Source organism: Paralichthys olivaceus, chromosome 19 (genome assembly GCF_024713975.1).
Source record: "Paralichthys olivaceus isolate ysfri-2021 chromosome 19, ASM2471397v2, whole genome shotgun sequence".
In the NCBI taxonomy this organism is placed as follows: Eukaryota; Metazoa; Chordata; class Actinopteri; order Pleuronectiformes; family Paralichthyidae; genus Paralichthys; species Paralichthys olivaceus.
The window spans coordinates 19,417,134-19,440,131 of record NC_091111.1 but is presented as its reverse complement, the minus strand read 5'-3'; the positions used below and the strand labels follow the sequence as shown (position 1 = coordinate 19,440,131).

The 22,998-nt window shown below is 44.4% G+C and overlaps 1 protein-coding gene across 1 annotated transcript; it reads left to right on the top strand.

Annotated features, from left to right (window-relative positions):
• The first annotated feature begins 727 nt into the window (after positions 1 to 727).
• Positions 728 to 22,986, top strand: cnksr3 (cnksr family member 3). The gene is made up of 13 exons (XM_069515372.1): positions 728 to 980; positions 8,973 to 9,136; positions 11,801 to 12,003; positions 12,386 to 12,473; positions 14,699 to 14,740; positions 15,930 to 16,049; positions 16,895 to 16,954; positions 17,189 to 17,257; positions 17,560 to 17,709; positions 18,827 to 18,957; positions 19,166 to 19,341; positions 19,742 to 19,819; positions 20,599 to 22,986. The coding sequence occupies exons 1-13, from the start codon at positions 929 to 931 to the stop codon at positions 20,904 to 20,906; spliced, it is 1,641 nt and encodes a 546-aa protein (XP_069371473.1). The 5' UTR covers positions 728 to 928; the 3' UTR covers positions 20,907 to 22,986.
• The last annotated feature ends 12 nt before the right edge of the window (positions 22,987 to 22,998 follow it).

Genomic DNA, 22,998 nt, shown 5'->3' with positions numbered 1-22,998 from the left:
CACGATGCAAAAGTCACAAATACACATAAAAGTTTGAGATTATTTATCAGCATAGCATCAAATCACAATATACATGATCTCAGAGCTTTTTATATCGTATGGTCAAGACCTTAAAAACGAATAATGATCGACATTGCTCTATAGTAATGTCAGAAATACACAGTTTTAGAGGATTTAATATTTTCCTCAAGTTAAAAATAAGAAATGGATGATTGTGCTTTTCATGACTAACCAGTGATTAGTTGCAAAAAATAATGACTAACTGGATGAAATCTATTTTAACATCTTATTTTAAATCTACACTGTTCTGATTATGTTCAGATGAAAATGAATGATTGTGTTCTCTTATGAAAAAAACAAAACATCTGCAGACCCTCGAGAAGCTGAACAATCCAACTCCATCAGATCTGATCTGAGACCAGAGGAAACATTAGAATGAGATCATCTTTCTACACACGACACTGGTAACAACTGAAACACCCCAGATCTACAGACAGACGTAACACAGATGTCCAGAGTCCAGATAATAATGAGAATAATAATAATACATATACCAATAATTATTATTGTTATCATTGTCATTATTATTATTATATTTGTAATCATTTTATTACAACAACAAAACATTGCTTAATTTTGCCACACAACAAAAAGTATTTATTCCTATATTTCCTGAAGGCATCATTAAAATGCTCTTATGTGATTGGCTGGGAAGGGGTGGAGGGGCGTGGTGTAGGCTCCGGTAACCGGACACCGTGCTCACGCGCCTCTGTGCTCGTGCTGCTCATAAACTTTTCTGCACGAGACTCGTCGGTCAGTGGTCGGCGGACCGTCGGCGCGCGGAGTCTGCGCGTCCTCGTGCGTTTCTCTCACGGATCGCGCGTGATTAACGGATTTTCCTGGAAAACACCGAAACACCGCAGGAGCCATGGAGGCGGTGAGCGCGTGGAGCCCGCAGCAGGTCCGGGACTGGATCCGAGGTGAGACCCGACCTGACGCTGCAGAACTGGAGGTTCTGACGTCACAGACGAGAAACTAAGATTCTCACCTCAAGTCAACTTGAGAGAAACTTTTGGACCAAAAGAATCAGACCGGAAGTCATTTATTTAAAAAAAGAATCCTTTAACTTTTTCTGGTTGAAGTTTGAACAAATCAGCTGCTGGAACAGAACCAGGTCATATGGAGACGTCACCTTTAAATTTAAGACATGATTATATTTAATGTTTTACAGAACAAACTGTTTTTTTTGTTTCCCCAGAAGTGACATTTAATTTTTTTATTTGGATGAATTACTGATATTTTCTGTGTCTTGAGTTTTGAGTGTGAACTGTTGAGTTCAGTGGTGATGATCAAATCTCTCTTTATTCGAAACAACTCATTTAATCAAACTGGTCAAAGTTGTGTTTAAACCAGGAACAATCAATAATAATAATGCATCAATAATAATCTAATGATATGATGCAGATGGTGTGTGTGTGTGTGTGTGTGTGTGTTTAACCTCCACCATCATGAAGGTGTTTACCTTCGGACCTGAGAACCATCTGCTCTCGGCTCCTCTGGCTTTGTTTCTCGGTGGCAGCAGATTCATAACCTTCATATTCTCGAGCGTGTCGTTCAGCAGTAAACAGGCCGGACCAGTTCCTGATCAATCATAACTCACAGCTGTGGTTAGATGAAGGTTTAATTACTGGGCTGGACGAGCTGCAGCAGCTGATGATGGTTGGTGAAGCTTCACTTCGTCCTTTTGACTTTTTAACATTCGGAGCTCGTAACCTTTGAATTTATTTAACAGACTCGTGTCCACATGAGACGAGTCGGTCTGATGTTGACAAAGACACTTTTATATTTGTCAGAAACTCGTGCAGCTGCTGTTACACCTGCACTGAAACCTGGACATGTTCCTGACATGTTCCTCACATGTTCCTCACATGTTCTGTATGTGAGAACACAGACGTCCAAATCAGCTGCTCTGGACATTTTCTGAATCTTCTCCTCTGAATAGAATGTGAGAATAAAGCAGGACAATGTCTGAATGTCCCCCACACAGGAGAGAGAGAGACTCTGGAGTCAACTTTCCAAACTTCTCTAAGATTCCACGTCTGAAATTGGCTTTTTTTTTTGTCAGAGTGGAAACTTTCATCTCATGACTTTTGGGTTTTGAAACGTTTGAAAAGGCGACAGGTCGTAAAAAAACGACCACGAGCCGACTCTTTGTACGAGCTGGAGTCACTGCGTCCTCTCAGCCCGGCTCAGTTGAATACCAACACATGTGAAGCAGCAGAGACAAAGAAGAGCCGAGTGTTTGAAGAGCCAGAGAACAGCAGCTCTTCACAGAGGTGGACCTCCTGCTGAGTCAGGAGGTCAGGAGGTCGCTCTGTCACAATGTGACGCTCAGCTGGGGTGATGCTGGCGCCGCTCGGACAAATCTGAGGAGAGGGAGGTCAGTCACGTGACCTTGATTAAGACCCTGTCCAGACCTGGTCTGAGCGTAAACACGTAACACAACAAACTGCAGGTTGAACTTATTTCACTCTGGAGTTTGTTGTTGATCCAGATCCTGCTGTTTTATTTCCAGCGTATCTACAGAGTGAATCGCTGCCTCCGGCTACAGGCGGCCAGGGCGTGTGTGGAGTGTGTGTCATTGTCTCTGTGTGTGTGTGTGTGTGTGTTCTCTGACAGGTTGTTTTCGTGGTCGGTTCTTGTTAAAATCCTTTAGTTTGATGTGGTTCCCAGAGGCCGACAGTCACTGAGCTGCTGCACCTGAAACACCTCATCCAGAAAACGAACAGAATCTGGATCATCAGAGAAATTCGATCTAGAGTTTAATGAGGAACAACATTCATTCTTATCAGGAGGTCGAGGAACGAGGGTGATTTTCTAACTAACTCAAAATGAAATACAAGTTTGACAGCTCGCACAACAGCAGCTGAAACTTTGAGGTCTGTCTGCATGGATGGTAAAAACTAAACGGACGATAAGCAGGTGGGCGAGCGGCAAATAGATTTAAGTTAAACTGTTTTAATTTCATTTTTTTTTTCCACATGTTCCAAAGCTTCTATATGTTTGATCATCATCTTGAGTTCAAGCAGCTGCACAGGAACTTTGCCAAAAAACCAAAGATTTCTGAATTTAGAAGATTTCCTGGTTGAGATCAAACTTACAAAGTGACAGTTTCTGTGTCAGAGACAAATGCTGCACGACGCAGCTCCAGGATCAGTGAGATTGAACCCCGAGGCGTTTTCCACTGTTACTGCAGTGAAGTGATTGGACGGCTGTAGCTCCGAGGTGAACACATACATCTCAGGGATCGAACCTGGCGTGTTGAGGCAAAGCCACATACCACTCCGCTTCTCCGGCAGGTGCAGTCAGTCAAACATGGCAGCGAACGTGACGACGGCAGGTTACAGAGTTTGAGGCTGGAAAAATAAAGTGACACATCCGAGAGGTGAGAAGAAATAAAACAGGAACAGGAGAAACTGGACGAAGGAAGTTGGAAGATAAGTGAAGAGGAAGTAAAGATATGTTTCAAATTAAGAGCCCAACCAATATTTTCACGTCCGTCACGTGTTAGAAACGTCATCAACACGTCAGACGACTAATTTAACGTTTAACGAACGGACACAGGAAGTGAGAGCGTTGTCGGTGGACTTTTCTTCTTCTGTGGTAAAATAAAACAACTGGATGTGAACATTAGTTGTATTTGAGGATTTAACCTGTGACATTAACGATACAGATAGAAAACGGGCTCCTCCACATCTCCACCTGTGACGAGCTGTTTCATAACTCGTCTCCTGTGAGACGAGATCCCAGATTCCCACCAGATCCTCGGTGTGTTTGTCGAGAGGGAGGAGAACCTTTAAACTGTCGCCTCATGTCGTCCGACTGGAAGAGCAAGGCAGCGATGTCGTCAGGGTTGGCGGATGAATTCCCCATCAGAGACGCATAAACTCACAACGGCGTGAAATCGTTCTCGTTGGAGACTGAACCATCAACAACCGAGCTCTCGTTCCCCGACAGTGTGATTGTGATGGAAGCGTCTGCTGGCTCAGCGTTTGTCTTTATCGGTGAATCACAGGAAACAGACAGATTCTCTCCACTGAGCCACGTCCGGCTGTCCTCACGTCCGGCTGTCCTCACGTCTGACTGTCCTCACGTCTGACTGTCCTCATGTCCGTGAGCGACTTCGATGTCGTTCAGGAGTGAAAGTGTTCGTAAACGCTCTTTTATGTCCAACGATGGATAAACAGACAGAATCTCCTGCGTTCACTCTGCGTTCAGTGGGTGTAATGATACGGCCTCTTCAGAAGTACACACGAGTACTCAACATACAAGTACACGCGAGTACTCAACATACAAGTACACAGCATATTCATGAAGTACATCTTGAGCGTGAGCATTAATATTTTTAGAAACATTCCTATCGCTCGAGTTTTAGAGGCTGAGATCCTGGAGTCGGACAGAAACAAGGCTTCAGGATTTTTCTCTGGCATCCAGGATTTTAGCAGCGTCTCAGGAAAACATGTCCCTGTGTCTCTGTGTCTCTGTGTCCCTGTGTCTCTGTGTCCCTGTGTCCCTGTGTCTCTGTGTCCCTGTGTCTCTGTGTCCCTGTGTCCCTGTGTCTCTGTGTTCCTGTGTCCCTGTGTCCCTGTGTCTCTGTGTCCCTGTGTCGTTGGACAGACAGTTTGAGTTCTGATGGTCCAGGAGCTGGTTGAACTGAGCAGCTTCAGGTTCCAGCTCTGGGGTCGACGCTCTCTCTGCTGAACACTGAACTCCCACAATCCTGTTGGTTTAGTTCGGTAACAGTGTCGAGCACAAATCTGTGCAGAGCTCAAGGAAATCCTTTTTCCTCTTGAAAGTCCCCCACCCCACCCACCCCACCCCCGCTGCCTCGGTTTATTGTGTGTGTGTGTGTGTGATAAAGGCCCAGTGGAGCTATGAATAGCCTCAGTGCTCCTCTGCCATTCTTCCTCTCCGCCCTCCGCCCTCGTCCTGTTGCGATGGAGGTGGCGGTTAATATTCCTGGCGTTGCCCCCGGCCCGGGGAGCGCCAGGTCCGAACTGCGTCTTTGTGATTCGACGGCTCAGCACGTGCCCCCACGGGCAAATTAGAGCTTAATACAAAGTGACTTGGTCTTTAAAATGAACAGGAACAAACAAATTCAATTTAAATGAAACTTCACCAGCTTCTCTTCAGTTTCAAAGTTTTCCTCAAGTGGATTGAAACGACTTCAAAAACTTTTTCTATAACATGAGAACTGATCCTGTGAATGTTACGAGTTCACAATAATAACATTAATAAAAACCATCTGTCATCAAAAAACACGTTTGTTTGTGAAAACACATGAGATTTTTGAACTTGAATCAATTTGTGGAACTTTGAGTTTGAAGTTCACGTCTTGTTTGTTTTGATCTTTCTCACTAATGATTGACTGGAGTGTTTATGAGCAGCTGGAGTTTCACCTGCGCCTCTTTATGACCGACGTCCTCACGTGTTCGACCCGGAGACTGAAAACATCCTCGTAAATACTCCGAGTGACGGTCGCTGACAGGAATTTAGAAGACGATCCGTAAATGTGACGTTTCAGTTATTTTTACTAGAAACTAAAAAGAAGTTTCAGAAATGAGTTGAGACTTTTGTTTTCTGCTGCGAAGCCTGAACATCCACCTGAACCCACATGTCACTGAACTGAGAAATGAAACTGTCGGTACACAGAGAGTCCCCCCCCACCCCCCCCCCCAGCAGCTGAGTGACGGGCCGACAGAGGCAAACATCAGACGTGTCTGAGACGAGACCACAGTCGGAGAAAAGAACTCCTCTTACACCCGTGACTAAAGTAAACTGGGCCTCTGGAAACACTGAGAACCACCAACACTTCAAGGAGGAACATTCCAGAGTTCGTCCAACCACAGGACGTTCTCACCTGTTTCTTATCGTGCGAGTTTCACTGATCTGTGATAATTTATCTCGAGGTATTGTTGAATAATCAAGAGAAGCAGGAGCTCGGTGGGAAAGTCGTGGACTTTCGGAGTATCTGTGCACTTTGGTCTGTTTCCAACACGTTGAGTCAAATTCATTCTGTCAACAAACAGGTTGTTTTCACTGAGAGCAAAGATCCAGATTTAAACACACACAGAAGTGAACTGACCTCAGAGCTGATTGGATTCAAGATTCGTGGTTGAGAAACGATTCTGAATTTAAATTTAATGACGAACATGAGATGAGAGATTTTACGACGGTTCCAGCGTTTGATGGTGACGATGGTGATGTTCTTAATTGACTCTTTAAATTAAAACTCGTCTTTGTGTCTTGGTACCAGTCTGTCAGTGTTAACCAGGCCCTGTGGTTTTCATCCCCTCGTCTAAACCTCCGCCACTAAATCCCACCTGGGAGAGAACTGGAAATCTGATCTCTTGTTTGGGATCCTGCAAAATATTAACGAAACAAATTATCTGTTTTTCAAGCCGGTAAAAATATCCAAAGAATCTGATCTCTACTGGAACAAGAAGAAATTTAAGACGACGAGTGGATGTGACAGAGGCAACAAATGTTAGTTTATAATTTATAATATTAGAATGAAATCAATGAGAAATAAAATAATTCGGTTGCATGTTTTTCACAGTGTTCACGTCGAATGCTGCAGTTTTCTGTCTCTCATTATTCGAGCTGCTTGAGAAACCAGCAGTATTTCCAGTGTGGTGATGCCGCGTCCTCGTCGCCTGAAGACGCTTCTCCGCAGAGGTTGGGCCGAGCGCCAAACCCGACTGCGATGTTCAAAATGAGGAGAATGTCTCAACTGTCACGTAAATTAACAACATTCTCTCAGGAGAACATTGGATCCAGGAGTGGGCGACGGCCCGATGCCAGAATTATAAAAACTATAATGAGTGAAGTGTTAAAGGTTCAGGTTCATCCAGCTGGAATCAAGTATAGTTTAGATTTCACTGATCTCAGTTCAGACTCGTGGCGGCTGCACAGTTCTCTGGCGTTGTCATGCGTTCATTAGCAGGTGATTTTGCGGTCGCGTGACATTTATCCGACCCTGCTGTGCCGCTCGGAGATTATCGGCCTCCTCGGGTGTCAGTAATGTGATCCGAGCTGTCGCCAACACATTCCTGTCGACCGCGAGCCCTCGGGCCGGTCGCCGCCCGGCTGTGACAGCAGCACGCGGGGCTTTGTGTGGAACGTGTGGAGGGGTTTGCTGGGTGTGTTTCAGGCAGCAGGTTCTCTGAGGAGCACAGTTTGTGGCCGGGCGTCTCTCCAGGAACCAGCAGCAGCGGAAGGTCCAGGCTGCTGATATTCAAATGAAATCATTTTAAGTTTATCTTAATGGTTTTGTGCATCATGACGTCGTGGACATTCAGAGAGACGTTTTAATGAGCTGACCTCAGAGCTGATTGGATTCAAGATTCACGTCTGACCAAACTGTTGCAATGAAAAGTGCAGCTGATGATAATTTTCAGCTTATCATCATTTCTGTTAATTCGTTAATGGTTTGTCCATAAAACTACAAACAGAGGCGGAGGAGACTTCGCCCTGCAGCTGATTTAGTCTCATTTAGTCAGAATTCTGGTTTTTCAGTTTGAGAAATGATTTAAACCAGTGAATCACTCTGATTAAAGCTCATCGATGATTTCTTATTTCACTGTTAAATACATTTTTTTCTTTTACTCCAACATCTTGTGAACAGACGTTATGAAGCAGACAGACTTTCTCTTCATTGTGTCACCGTGTGTGATCCAGACTCGGAGGTGTCACATCAGTTAGTTCAGCAGGAATGTTGAGGCTCGGCCATCTGTCGTCGTGAAGACGAGCGGCAGTCCGAGTCTCTGCTGGAAGCTTCAATCAACCTCATGCTGGGCCAGTTGTTTTCTTCTCCACTGTTCACACCAGCTCAGGCATTTTGTTGCCAGTTGCTCGTCCGACTTGTCGCCGAGCGCTTCACAGCGTCGACCATTTGGTGAACGCCTGCGTGCTGGAATTAGTTTGGTCAGAGAATAGTAAAAAAATAAATCCCAGCAGAGTCGGAGGTAATTAAATCTTCAAAGGAACATTTGTGTTGGTTTGAGCTCAGATGAGTTTTTTAACAAATCTCTAAACGCAGCTCAGTCGTGTTTTATGACAGTTTGAACTTTGTGAAACCAGAAGACGAGGTTTGTGGTTCGTCTGATTTAAAGATATGTTATAAATGGACTAAAGTTAGTTTAAATATATATTTTCTGTGTGTATTGTTAGATGTTGTTGCAGGAGTTCAAAATAAAACAGTTGGAGTTGAATTCCTGTTCCTCGTTCTTTAACAAACCAAACTCCGCTCATGTGTAGAACTTAGCGCTGGATGTTGATGCTCCTCCTTTGATCGGGCGGCGGGAGCTCTTTTATCTCGTCTCCCGCTGCCGTCTTCACAGAGAGGTCAGAGGTCAAAGTTCAGGGTCGGACACAGAGCGGCGCCGCTGGAGCTGGCGGTGTCTCGCCTGTGGTCACATCATGAGGTCAGGGGGGTCCAGCGAGTCCAGGTCTGCTGGTCCCACAGAAAGAACTCATTAAAAGACACATTCGTCCATTTATCGGCTCATGATTTTCCAGATTAAAAGATTATTTGTTCTGTCTAATGTCAGAAAACGTCTTTAAATGTCTTGTTTTGTCCAACAAACATTTTTTTACTATATTTACTTAAAGAAAAATCACATCTGAGGAAGAGGAACCTGAAAATATTGGTCAGAAATGACTAAAACAGTTGTTCCAGTGTGGAATGAGCTGCTGGATTTAAATGTGCAATGGATCAGCAGAGTCAGTAAGTGGATGTTGACTCAGCCGCTGTGTTTGCTGTCAGACCTGAATGGATCATAACAGACTCTCACTGAAACTCGTCACGTGTCTGTAATCTTCCTCCTCCTCCTCCTCCTCCTCCGCTCAAATCATTTTCATTATGTTGTCATTAATAATAAACTCCTGTCTCTCGTCCGTGTGTCCCTCAGGCCTGGACGACAGCCTGCAGCAGTACGTGCCGTCGTTCCAGCAGCAGCAGGTGGACGGTGAGAAGCTGCTGAGGATGACCCACCAGGAGCTGCTGGGTCTGGGCGTGTCGCGGGTCGGACATCAGGAGCTGCTGCTGGAGGCCGTGGATCTGCTCTGTGCTCTGGTCAGTGACATCATCACGTCACCGTCAGGATGGAAACGAGTCGCACAAGATTCTCACTTTGTGGTTTGGTTCATTTTAATGAATCGTTTTGTTAATAATAATAAAACGTTTTATTTGTAGAGTGATTTTAAAAAAGCTCAACGACACGTTACATGGATTAAAAACAAAGTGAGTAAAAGCAAATAACTAAATATAAAATACACTTTATCAAACTGGAATATTGATTTGATGATCGATTCAAGACTGAAGATCATTTTCAGTTTCGGTGAAGTTTGTGTTTGACTGAAACTCTGTAACGTCGTCACCTCACATGTTTGACGAAGCCGTTCACACGAGCGTGTTGACTTAGCAACAAACTCCCAGAGTTCTGTGGGGTGGAGCTCGCTGCTGTGTTCACCACATGCCGAGACTGAAGTTATTCTGAGTCCTGCACCGAACATCTGGGTCGTGTTACACGCCAGATAAATGCGAGTGAGTTTTTAAAGGCAGCTTCTTGTCGACTGATGGATTAAATCATCCTGGATCTTTTCAAACTGCGTCCGGCTCCTGAAGCTGATTCATTTTTAACCACATGAGCTGATAAACTGTGGTTTATTCTCTCGTGCCAGAGAATGTGCTGATGTAAATAAAAAGCTCTCCTGTTGAATGTTAATCAGATGTGACAACGAGCTCTCACAGCTGAAGACCTGAACAGAACTCTGAAGTACGAGAAAGACTCATTTGATGAACAAATTAAAAGGACTGATATTTATCAACCCCCGAGGAACATGTCACAGTGAGCGAGCGGACGTGTCTCTGAGGTTTCTAACACGTGACGGACGTGAAACTGAAGAACACAAACATCTCAGGATGAAGAAGAGGAGAAGACGAAGACGTCCACTTGGAAAGACGAGGATGTTCCAGATGTTTTGGTGATGAGGGCCGAGGCCGTGTGGACGAGCTGTAAACAACAACACTGATCTTTACACAGTTTAGACGTCATGTCCCGCCTCCTGCTGCTCCACAGGCTCCACTGTTTCCAAATTAAAACTCCCTTTTTTTTACAAACTAGTTTTAACTAAAACGACCTATGAGGAATTTAGAAAATGTTGACTTTGCTTTATTTGACGTCTTTCTGCAACGACAGGGGGCGGAGCGTGTCTTTGCAGCGACGCAGCTCTTGTTTGAAACCAGTAGTTGAGTGTTGTCGTCGGACAGAGCCCCTCGTTCAGATGTTTACGAGACTGTCTGAGTCGCAGTGAAAGAGGATTTACAGTCGAGGTTTACTGGTGTAACACGGTTCAATAGGAAGCAGCCGGCGTTCAAATGGAGACTGAGACACACACACACACACACACACACACACACACACACACACACACACAACAAATGGTTCAGTTTACTTCTATAGACTTGGTTTGTCATTTGTCCATTTGTGGGAACTTTATTCTGAAGGAATCAGCACGTTGTGAGCAGAATGAGGTGTTTTTATTTCGTAATGTTTGAGTGAAACTGTGCTGACGAGTTAAAATAAGTTTAATATGACTCAGCGTTTTGGAAACACAAAGTTTCCTTTATCTTGAAGTGAAGCAGATTAAACTAAACCTTCAGTGTTTCTCAGCTGCTCCGGTTAAAAGGATCAATAAAAACGACTGGTGACCATCGGTTGAACATTACTTTTCACAATGCATTGTGGGAAACAAAAGAATACATGTTTCCAAAACAAACTCTGAAAGGAGCGAACGTCAGCAGCTCCAGGTTTCCTGTGAATCTGAATCGAAGGTCAAGTGACGCGTTCTCTTTTTGCGGAGTTAACGTGTCTCTGGTGTGGAGCAGGAAACAGATGTGATCTCTGCTACCTGTCAGAGAGACCCCCTCCCTTCCCCTCACACACACACACACACACACACACACACACACACACACACACACACACACACACACACACACACACACACACACACACACACACACAGTGTTGTTCCTGCTGTTTCCGGCGGCTGACTCACAATCAGTTTTCTTCAGGAGACACTTTCTCTTTTCTCACTCTCTGACGCCACACGTTCGTTATCACAGTTAAAGGAGCATTGACTCGTTTATTCATCAGCCCAGATCTCGTGTCGTGTTCTGAATAATAAACATAATAACTATAATAATAATTGTGAGGATTGTTCTGTGTTAACTGAGTCTCCAGCTGTTTGGATCTGAAGTCAAGTGAGAGTCACAGACTGATTCAGCCCAACAGAAGTCTGACTTCATGTACAGCTCTGAGATCCCGTTACTTTAAACACGATCGTCTCAGATCACGTTACTTTAAACACGCCTTGTGTCATGTTTAGTTCTTGTTTTTGTTCAGTGCGCTGAGTCGACAGGTGGAATGTCAGTTTGGCAGCTGATGTTTTTATTGGCTCTGAGCGTCACAAACGTGTGAGAGAGGCCTCGGGCGAGCTGGCGTGCTCATGGGAGAGCGGACGATCTGGTTCAGACGAATTTGATCAGCTTCAGTTATCGACCTGTTCAGAAACACTGATGAACATGAGGCTTCACGTGTCGTGAGCTGCTGGATCAATGTTTCTCCACACGTCTGATGTTTGTCCATCAGATGATCGATGGACGTGTTGAGTCAGTAAACCTCCTGCCTCTGTCTTCAGTTTTTGAGTTTGAACCTTTTCTCGTCTTTCACAGAACTACGGCGTGGAGTCCGACAACCTGAAGACTCTGGTGGGGAAGATGAGAGCGGCTCATCACAACCTGAGCGGCGCCGTGTCGCAGCGCAGGAAGAACCCCGCCTACCACAACAAAAACTCCCATCAGCCCACCAACGAGTTCCTGACGGCCGTGGTGGAGCTGATCGGAGCCGCCAAGAGTCTGCTGGCCTGGCTGGACAGGTACACAAACACTCTGAGGACACACAACACACACACACACACAACACACACACACACAGTTAGTGCTGGTTACCGTGTGTGTGTCTGTCAGCTTGTATCAGCTTGAAGAACATTCCTGACGCTCATAAACACACCTGACTGACTCCAGATCAGGTTCAACTCGATGTGATGACGTGAGAAAACATTGATTTACTGGAATAAATCAATAAGTGACGTACTGAGAGAATCACCAGCAGCTGAGAGGCGTCATGTGTTCAATGATGTAGAAGATGAAGGAAAAACAATGAAGGATAAAGATGTTAGAGTTTCAAACAGGAACATGGCGCAGTGAGGTGATTTAAAACAAATCAAATGAAAGAATTCAAATCTCTTCTCCTCTCAGGACTCCTCTGACGAGCCCCAACGACTTCACCTCCACCAAAAGCAGGATCATCCAGCTCTGTCTGGAGCTCACCTCCACGGTGCAGAAGGTCAGTGAGACTCGGATACACCTCTCCTCCGTGTTGCCACGGAAACACGTTATTTTACATGTGACGCGTGCTCTGTGCGTCGCCCCGACGACCACAGTTCTCTGATGTTTCCTGTGCGAAGCTGCTTTTGTTCAAAGAGGCGGAGCTGGAGTCAAACGTCTCACGACCTCTGTGACTGTTTATCGTTTCAGCTCTGATGATGATAGTGAGGATGAAGCTGATAACTTCTGATAACTTCAGTTTACACGAGCAAAGTCCTTCTGAAGAAGCGTCTCTGTCTCTTATCAGTTAAACCTAAACAAGCAGTAGAAGAGATTTATCTCAACCCTTTGGTTTTCTCCTTAAATCAAAAAATGTTTCGTGCAAACTTCTCTGAAGCTGCTTTGACTCTGAACCCCGAGGTATTCTGAAGATGGGCGAACGCAAATGTCCTAAAATCTTTCTAATAGAATAAACCGAGATTTGAGTCTCCGGGACCAGTGACCTCAGACACCTTCACAAAGGGTGTTTGAGGGTTGAGGTCAAAGTTAAGTTACTTTCAGACATTTTCCTGAAATGTTCTGGAGCTTCTGTTTGCTTCTGAGCCGTGAGCCGTGAGCACCGTGAGCGAGTTGTTGACGTGACAACCTAACGTCCGCACAGAGGTCGTAAATCAAATGTCAAATAAAAGACAGAAGACTCTAAACTTTGTGAGCAGCGACTCTCTCCCGCTCACTCAGATATTCAGCGCTCGTGTCTCCTCCACACACGAGACTGCAGAGCTCGGAGCTCTGAGGCGTCGCCCGGCCGCGCTGTCATGCAATCATCCTGTCAGCCCGTTTGCAGGAAGCTGTTATTTCTGCGACCGCAGGAGGAATCCTGTCAGTGTCTGTGGGAGGCGTCAGCGGTGGGTCCCTCCCTCTGGTTTCCCTCTCCTGTCATTTCTCAAATATTTGTTCTCCCGCTGATTCCTCTCTTCTTCTCTCCCGTCTGTTTACCACCATCATCGTTTTTTTTAAAACCGAATCTGAGAAGGAAAAATGCTTCATTTGACACAGAATCTTTCGGAAACATAAATCCCCTTTGTGGGTTTTACCCACAATGCACAGTTGAATTGTTGTTGCCAGTAAATATCGATGAATCTCAAACTGTTGGAGACTTTTAACAGATTTAATTTTGTGAGATAATTTGACAGATTTATGTCGTACAGGTTTTGTTGGTGTCAGTGAGTGAAATATAAAATACTTCCAGCTCATCTTTAGATGAGTCTCTTCATGTGGTGCGGAGCGCTTTTAGAATAAAGATTTTATCAGTGACGATTGTTTCATCAGGATGTTTGATGAGCATCATGGAACCCGAGGAGACGTTTTTTTACCTCAACCTCATTTCTTCATCAGCTCCACATCAGAAGTTATTTCATCATTTGATTCATCTCGTTCACAATAAGTGTCACTTCACGGTTTGTTCAGAGCAGCGTCTCTCATCACATCCACATGTTTTCTTTTCCACTGCAGCCTCGGTGCGTGTCTGCATGTACGTGCATGTCTGATTTAGCTGACGCTCGACTCAGAACCTCAACGTGATCTGACTTCCTTCCACTGAAACTCAAACTGTTTTTTATCAGCTTTAATTAAAATTCTTCAAGTTTCTCAAAATAAAACATTTTCATAAAATAGTGTCTGACTCAGATATTTGTGTCTCACACACAGAACCTCCAGGAGTTTCCTGGAGAATATCAGGAGTTCAGTTCATGTCTCAAAGCAGCTTCATGTAAACGTTTGTAGGATTTTAGTCAATAAAACTAATATTTAATTGTGTGAACTTGAACTTATTCCCAGAAAAGGAACAGGACCTCAGTGTCCTCAGTTATAATTGGGACTTTGTTTAAATGTGTCTGTTTGAAGGTTTGGGCCTAAAATCTGAAATAAAAGTTGTGTTGTTTTGAACAAAGCTCTTCTTTGTCACGAGGACACAATAAAGAGTCAAAGAGTGGAAACATGTGACTTTCTCTTCCTCATTTTCATGGATAATTCTCTGTGGTCTGTGTGTTCAGGCTGAAAACGCTCAACAAGGGGAAATATCTTCAATAGGATTATGAAAATAAAAACTATCTGAAATAAATCAATGTGTAATTTCAACTCGTCTGCTGTCCAGGAATATTTGATCAGTCGGACTGAAACGTTCTGATGATTGTGTTTGAACTGAAACAGCGTGACGTCCGTCAATCAGTGTCTCTGTCATTTCAGGACTGTACTGTTTATGAGATGGAGGAAAAGATTCTGGAAGTGGTGAGTCCTGCTGCTCTGCACGGAGACGCTAATCTGAAGCATGAAACACACACTTCCTGTTGCTGTCCTGTGTGTGTGTGTGTGTGTGTGTTTATTCAGCTCAGGACCATCCACTTCCTGTCTGAGATTACAACACTTCCTGTTGGTTTTCGGAGGAATGTAGATTCAACTGATTCATTTCAGTCACTTTAAACTCAACCGTCAGTTTCCCGTTTGACCTCTGACCTCTGACGACCCTGATGTTTGAGTTTAGTTGCATAAATCAACATTTTCAGGAGATGACATCACAACTTTTTGACACCGAACAAATGTTACTGAACGATTTAAGTAGAATGAAGACGACAGGATGAGACCAAATGAAACAACCGTTAAATAAAACATCAGCATCGTACGAGCGGGAATTAATTAAGTAACTGAGCATTTTTAATTGTATAATTCTGTTTTTCTTATATTTTTTAAATTAGTAGTAATTTTTATATTTATGTCAGACGTTAATGTGTTGGCAGGTCTGTAGCTCAGTGACACGTCGAGTTTCAGTGAATCAACTCTTGAGTCACCTGAACAAACAAAGTCAACTGAAGCAGGAAACACTGTAAATATAGATAAATTAGAAACACACACACACACACACACACACACACACACACACACGGAGCTGTGTAAAGGTTCAAGAGAAGTACGACATGAATGAGACTGTAGTTTAGAAACTGATGTTAAGTAATGAAAGTTTTCAGCCGGACTGAATAGAACTGATTAATGTTGCACAGGAGCTTGTTTTCCTGGTTTACTTGTAATTTCCTGTGTGTTTATCTGATGTCCTCCTGCTTCCCATGACCCCGGCCCCCCCGCTGCTCCAGGCTTTACTGTCTCGTCAGTGTGATGCTGATGATATGAGACCGCTCAGGCCTCAGGCCGCTGCACCGTCCTGTCGGTGACACGGCTCAGTGTCTCTCACTCGGAGGTCAGAGGTCGGACGGCTTCAGTGGGTTCAGACCTCCACGCTGACAAAAACATATTCTCATTAAAAAGATGATCAAACTGGATTTTTCTTTTTTTTCTTCTTTTAAACCTATTTTATAATTTTCATTTATTATTCTCAGCTTTGTTTAAATTTTTTTCTTAAAACTATATTTTAAAGTAAAACAAGCGTTGACCTCGACGTTGTCTCGTGTCCTCGTGTGTTTTCCAGTCGCGAGCTCTAAACGGCATCTGTGAGAAGACGGCCCAGGTGACCTCTGACCCGTCGAAGAGCGAGATGTCGTGTCTGGAGGAGGTTCACATCACCAACGTCAAACCTGGGGAGGGACTGGTGAGCCGGAGTTAAAGAACTAGAAGATCTAGATTGTGAATTTGAGGCAGAGAAGAATTTATTTCAAGAGACAGGAGCTGAAGCCAAGTGTTTGAGGCGGAGGCTGAAAAGAGGAGCTGCAGCAGCGGACAGTTTGAGGAGCGTGATGTTTTGTGAACATTAGAGCAGGAAGCAGTTCGAACACTCATCAGAATGATCGACCTGAAGATGAGCAGACATTCACTCCAGCCTTCACTTCTCGTGGTGCAGCCTGGAGTGATGACAGTGAGACCTCAGACATCATAGAAAGATCTTCACGTACAAACGCAGCAGTGTATTTAAGATCTTTGGTGAAAGTAAAACAGTCGCTCAGCTTTCTGCCCCGCGCTGATTGTGACCTTGACATTTCTTCCATTGTGCTTTTCTCTACGTGACACGAAGTTCGACCAAGTTGTAAATCTTCACTTTTCAAAACATCCGCCCTCTTCTGCCATTGTGAGCTATATTTACGCTCCTTCCTCCTGAGAGAGAACGGAGCTTCACTTCTCAAAGCTACAGAAACATTCAGATAACGGATAGAAACTTACACCATCATTTACATTCTGACCATATCAGCGGGACGCCACCGAGAAACGTCAGAAAGAAAATCCCCAATTTGACCCGACTTCCTTAGAGAAACACAAACAGGTACTTTAATGAACCACAATCAGAGGAAAACAGAAACAGATGTAGGTCCACAGGGGAAAAAACCCACAACCACCAGTGCAACGGGGAATTAGAGAGAAACCACGAGGGACGTGTTTATACAGAAGATTCATATGTTCGCTCTCCAACACTGAGTCCTTTAAATCTCTTTAATCTTCCAGGGGATTTACATCAAATCCACGTACGACGGACTTCACGTCATCACAGGAACCACAGAGAACGTGAGTGTGTTCTTTATCACAGCATTTCAACAAACACAGCGTTCTCAGACGTTCAGTCCCGAAAGTCCCAAAAACATTTCTGCTTCCTCGAGTTGCTCAGTCGTCAGAAAAAACGTAGATTTACTGTGAAAACCAGAAGATGCTGCGTGTGGTCGTGTTCTGACTCATATTGACTTCACGGTGTTTGTTGTGTTTATCAGTTTGTTCAGTTCTCTGAAACTCTGTGATTCACAGTCTCCTGCTGATAAAACCCAGAGGATTCACGCTGGAGACGAAGTCGTGGAGGTCAACAAACAGACGGTGGTGAGTTCAAGACTCCGTCCGGCAGCTCCAACAGACAGAAGGTTTTAGATTAAGGTCAAGGCTACGTTTGGGTTTAAGGTTAAGTTCAAATTAATTTAAAAGTCAATGTAATCAACCGATCATTCATCATCATATGTATAAATAACGTCAATATGAAATTACACCATTACAATATATAAAGTTAGCACAGGCTCCATCGGACAGAGCAATGCTAGCTGTGTCTTTTTGCTAAGCTATAATATTGCCCCCTGGAGGCTGCAGTGCTCATTACAGCTCAGCGCTCTGCTCTGTGATTGGTCCAGGTGGGCTGGCAGCTGAAACACCTGGTGGACGCGTTGAGGGCGGAGACTGGAAGCGTCGCCCTGGTGGTGAAGAAGAGGCCGTGCAGCGTCTCCGGCGGCTTCGCACCCGCTCCTCTGAAGAACCTGCGCTGGAGACCGCCGCTCGTTCAGGTGACTGATAAACACGCCCCTCTCCACCCGGGCTCCTCCCCTCGCCTGTTGTCGTGAACGAGTCGGACAAACACCGACTTCACAACGTGTCCACACACTGTTTGCCTGAGTTCAGGTCTGAAAACGTCGTCTCGGCTGGTTTGCGATTGCTCATTGTGGATTTTAGTTTGGACAGTTTGTGGTTGACGTGACCCAGTGGGCCGCTCCTCTGAGGCGTGAGGCTGAACAATGGATCCCTTCTTCACTTTTCCTGGAAAACCACCCGGGACAGGAAACCCTGCAAACATCACGCTGCGTTGATGATGTCAGACCTCGTTGGAAGATGACTCACATGTTACTCGAGACAATGTGACAATTCTGAATTCAACCCGGCGCCTTACGGGGGTTTGTGTCGACAGAGGTCCAGGATGTGTTTGTTGAGGGCAGATTGGTCTCCAGTGGATGAGTTCAGCCTCTAATCTGAGTTATCAAAACAGATCTGAGGTCTGTACGTCATCGTCATTTAGATCATCAGCGTTAACGTCGCCCCTGAGCTCAGCACCCCCCCACACCGGACTCAGAAATACACAAAGTACTTTTTCATTTCGTCTGCAGATGATGAAACATAACGATTCAAATTAATTGTTAATAAAAATATAAATTAATCTCTGGTTCTGGTTCAGTCAGAGATTTTCATCGTTGGTTTTGTTCCTTAAAAATTCAAATATATCAAATCACCAGAATTTTCTCTGAACGGAAACTAACTTTTAACAGCGGAGCAGCGAATGTGTCTCAAACTCCTTCAGACGTGATTGTGGGACAAAGCAGAGACAGAGTGAATTTCCTGTGTTTATGGAAATGCAGCAGCTCTGGAGGAAGGAAAGAGAAAAGCTTCGTCGGCTGTTTCTCGTCTCGAGCTGGAACGTCTCACTGTTGTTTCGTGATAAACGTTGTTAAGGAAGAGTCACCTCCTCCTCGTCGTCCTCCTCGTCCTCCTCCTCGTCCTCGTCCTCCGCTGCTGCGTCACAGAAATAATGAACATTCCTGGATCTGAGTTCTGTCTCATTGTGTCTCAGGTGTCATGAAAACCCGTCAACACTCGGTCTCGCACTAATACTTTCTCTCGTCCTTCATGCAGACGTCTCAAAGATCTTCAGGACTCTACAGACCTCGACAGCCGGAAACTTCAGACGCTCCCGGGACGAGAGGGAGAGCGGCCATCTTGGATTTGTACATCCCTCCTCCTCCTGCAGCGCCGTACGTCCCAACGTGAGTAACAGACTGAGGACGAGTTTATTAAAGACGAGTGCATCTACACTGATGTGATCATATTGTCTTCATGGGTCTGAACTGGAACAATTTAATGAAACAGGTTGAATTTAGAAACTTGACAAAGAGAGCGACTGTTTGAAAATAAAAAAATATTCAGATAATGACTAGAAAAAAGAAAAGTCTGACTCCTGATCTGTCTCTGCAGAGACGGGACCACCAACGTGTCTCCAGGTGTCAAACTGAGGCCCAAGTCTCCGAACTCGTGTCTGGACTCAGACACACGGCGTCCCATCTCTGTTGCAGACGACATCAGGACGTCCGTCAGCCCTGAACACAACCAGCCAATCCCTGTCCACTTTCGCCTGCGCTCCTCTACGCGTTGTGAGTGCACACACACACACACACACACACACAGACAGGGACACACACACACACACACACACACAGGGACACCCCAACTTTAACTTAAACCCTCAACAAGCCTGAAGTTCGTTTTCACACCTGGAGGGGACGCTGGTAAAATATTGGAGTGAGTGAAACAAGAGGAAAATGTCCAGAAAGTTGAGGTTGTTGTGAACGAGTCGGACTCGGACGATCTCCTGCTGCTTCTTCACCCGACAAACACAAACTCCAGAAAAGTCCAGATACAGTTTCCAGGAGTTCGTGTCTGAAAACACCTTGAAAGGAACGATTCCACTTTGTTTGATTGACAGATTGACAGCACTCTCAGCGAGGACACGTGTCGTTAGTGTCTGTCTCAGGTTTTGTTTTGTCTCGGCAGGTAAACCTCGACCCGTCTCCATGCCGGCGGAGGCGTTCTCGGGCGTGTCCTACAGACCTGGAGCTCAGGGAAGGAAGGGTAAGCCCCACCCACCTGTCCCGACCAGACGCAGCGCCTTTAATCTGACCGTTATCAGCGACGGCCGCCGGTCTGCCTCGTCCAGAGGCCAGAATCAACGGCGGCAGGGCGAGCTGCGTGCTTTGAATTTTTACCTGGTGGATTATTAACCCTGAGAAACTGATGCTGCATCGACAGAGCTGATTTAGTCTGGTTCTGACTGCTTCACCTTGAGGAACGTGTGTGTGTGTGTGTGTGAGATAACAGGCTGTTAATGGGTTTTGGAGTCAGAACAGTTAAATAAAGACGCATTAAGAGCTGGACTGTTTTTCCACTGACGCCTGAACTGACTCTAACAATAGAACTAATCTGACTCAGTGTTTATGAAGCAGCTGAAACATGTTTCACATCTGTCAAACTGACCGGGTCGAGTTTCTCTGGGTTTTATATCGACGCTGAATCAATACTTGATTAAAACTTCTCCGATGGTCGACGATCCAAAGCAAACTGGAAGTTGAACTTTAACATATTAACTCTTCACAGTTTGAGATGTACTGAGCTCGAACACATGAATATAAGTAAGTTCAAAACAAACCTGTGTAAAGTATCAGAGCCTGAGTGAGTCGAGATCAGAGTCAAGTGCAACATTAACTGAACACGTGTGTTTTACGCTTCAGTGTCCAACACATGTTGTAAAACTTTGGGATTTGAAGGATTTAAAAGTGAATCACAGAATAATGAACCCAGTCGATCCTCTGATGCTGAAACCACAGTGACCTCGTTGTTCTCGTCTCCAACAGGTCAGGACATCCTCCACAGATATCTGAGTAACGAGGGGATCAGCACCATCACGGAGGAGGAGCCGTGCTTCCCGCTGCCGTACCGGGGACACCCGTCTGTCCGGGGCGTCGACCACATCAGAGGCAGCCAGTGCTTCATCAACACAAACCTGCACAACAGCGCCACCATCCCCTACCAGGAGGCGGCATCCAAGAAGTCCTCCTCCTCCTCCACGCCCGCTGCCGTGTCTCCTCCTCAGGCTGTGACCAAGCAGTCGACGTCGCTGCTCGGAGGCTGGCTGGCTCGTCTCAGGCTGCTCAGCCCCTGACGCAGGAGAAACCGGATTAAAATCTTATCACAGACAAATTCTCCTCCTCCTGCAGGAGCTCGTGTCTCCGGAGAAACCTTTTAGCTCGTCTACACTGTCACTTCTCTCAGCTGAAGACCTTCGGCGGCCGTCAACTCTTTGTGGAACGAATCAAAGATTTTATGACGGAAGAAGTTTGAAAAAGAAAATCAACGAAAAAAGAAAAGACGAAAAAACCTGCAACATCAGAGTCACTCTGGTCAAAGGTCGTTGTCAGGATTTTTCATGTCGTACTGGAGAGTCTGGTCACTGGTTATCAGTTCTACTTAAATAATCAGTAATAGAAAATATGGAACCTGTTTACTTTGGTTTTCTACTTTTAAAGGCTCTAAACAATCGTGGAAACCTGTGTTGTGTTGACGTCTCACAACACAACACTCGCGTCGGCGACAGACGACAGTAAAAACAGATTTTCAATCTGATGCTTTAAAGTAGAAACTGAGAGATTTGAAGTTGATCTGCTGGATGGAGACAGTCGTGGTCCCCAGAGGAAGATTCAGACTCCTCCTCCTCCATCATCTTGAAATATCTGGAGAACTCATGACACCTTCATCCTTCATCTAATATTGTGACCAAAGAAAACATTCCCATCAGAGCCACTTCGTCTAGAAACAGCCTCACAGAGCTTCTTCTGTTTCAAAGGTTAAATCAATAATTCTTTCATTATTAGAATTCTAATTGAACCTTAAAGACGAGAGTTTGAATTCATCACCTGCTGCCGTCTGTGCTCGTTTCAAACAAACTGGACCATTCGTCTCTTTCAGTGAATTCAGCTGCTGAAACCTCGACGTCTTTTATTCACTTTACAATCCAGCTCATCAAACAAGATGCTTCTGCTTCAAGTTCAAGAGTGTTTGTAGTTTAAAAATGATGAAGCATCTAAACACCCGAGCACATTTTCCTTTTCATCTCAGGAGCCGTTAGTGCCTCTCTCTCTCTCATAAGCTTTTTATTTGTTGTAAATAAGCTTTTAGTTTTTATTGTATCTCTGCCAACTTCAGTCATATCTGATTTTTTATATATATATATGAAAAAAGTGCTCTTCAGAGTATATCAACTTATGATGGGGTAAAAGAGCTATACACTTATTTAAAATATGTACTAACACTCAAACCGAACATAGGAAATAAAAGCATTAACAAAAGTTTTTTCAAGCTTTTACGACATGTTATATATTTTAAGAAAAATAGGTCGTCCGGTTATTTTCCATTAAAACTGTCTCCCTGTAACAATACGTAGATTAAAAATGTCCGCATGTTTCATAAACTGTCATCAAAAGGAGTCAAATCTCAGTATTTTACTGGTCACAGCAAAGACGAATAGAATAAGTTATCGTCCGTGTATACGTTGATTCTGGTCAAGGGGAAGCTGCGTAGAATTTCAGGTCAAACGAACAGATATTTAGTATTTTAGCTTTTACAGAAAAAACATGAGTTGTTCCTGAAGAATCTTTGAAGAACTCCTGTGACGGAGTTCCTCAGGGAGGAGTCATGGATCCCCTGATGTTTTAAATCTGAGATGTTTCCTCAGATCTTTTACTTTGTTAAAAATGTTTCTGGTTCGTGTCTTTGCACCAACAAAACATTATTCAGGTGCCATGAAGCTCGATGATCAGAGTGTTGATATCACAACCTGGTGTCTTCTCCGTCTGGATATCAAATCTGGAAAAACACATTTCATAACAGTTGAATTTCGATGTTTGGTTTCTGAAAAAAATATTTTGGTCAAAATGGAGAAAATTCATATTTTCATCTTACAAACAAAAAGTTGAAGGGATCGTGGTAAATGCGGTGCTGTGTGCCAACGACCTGGAAGTACCACTTATGGCCACAGTGGCTGCTGTTGAGTTAAAGTTACATTGTGTCACTTTCAGGTGAAAATCAATCTTGTTAATTGTTCACGAACATTCGAGGAACATTTGAATCTATTTTCCTTTTTGTATGAGTCATTGTGTTCAACTCTTTTATTCTGAAATGTTACAGTGATCTGCAGTACAACAACTCTGTCAAGCTATCAAAATAAAGTTCAGTTTGTTTTTAAATCTTCTGCTGTT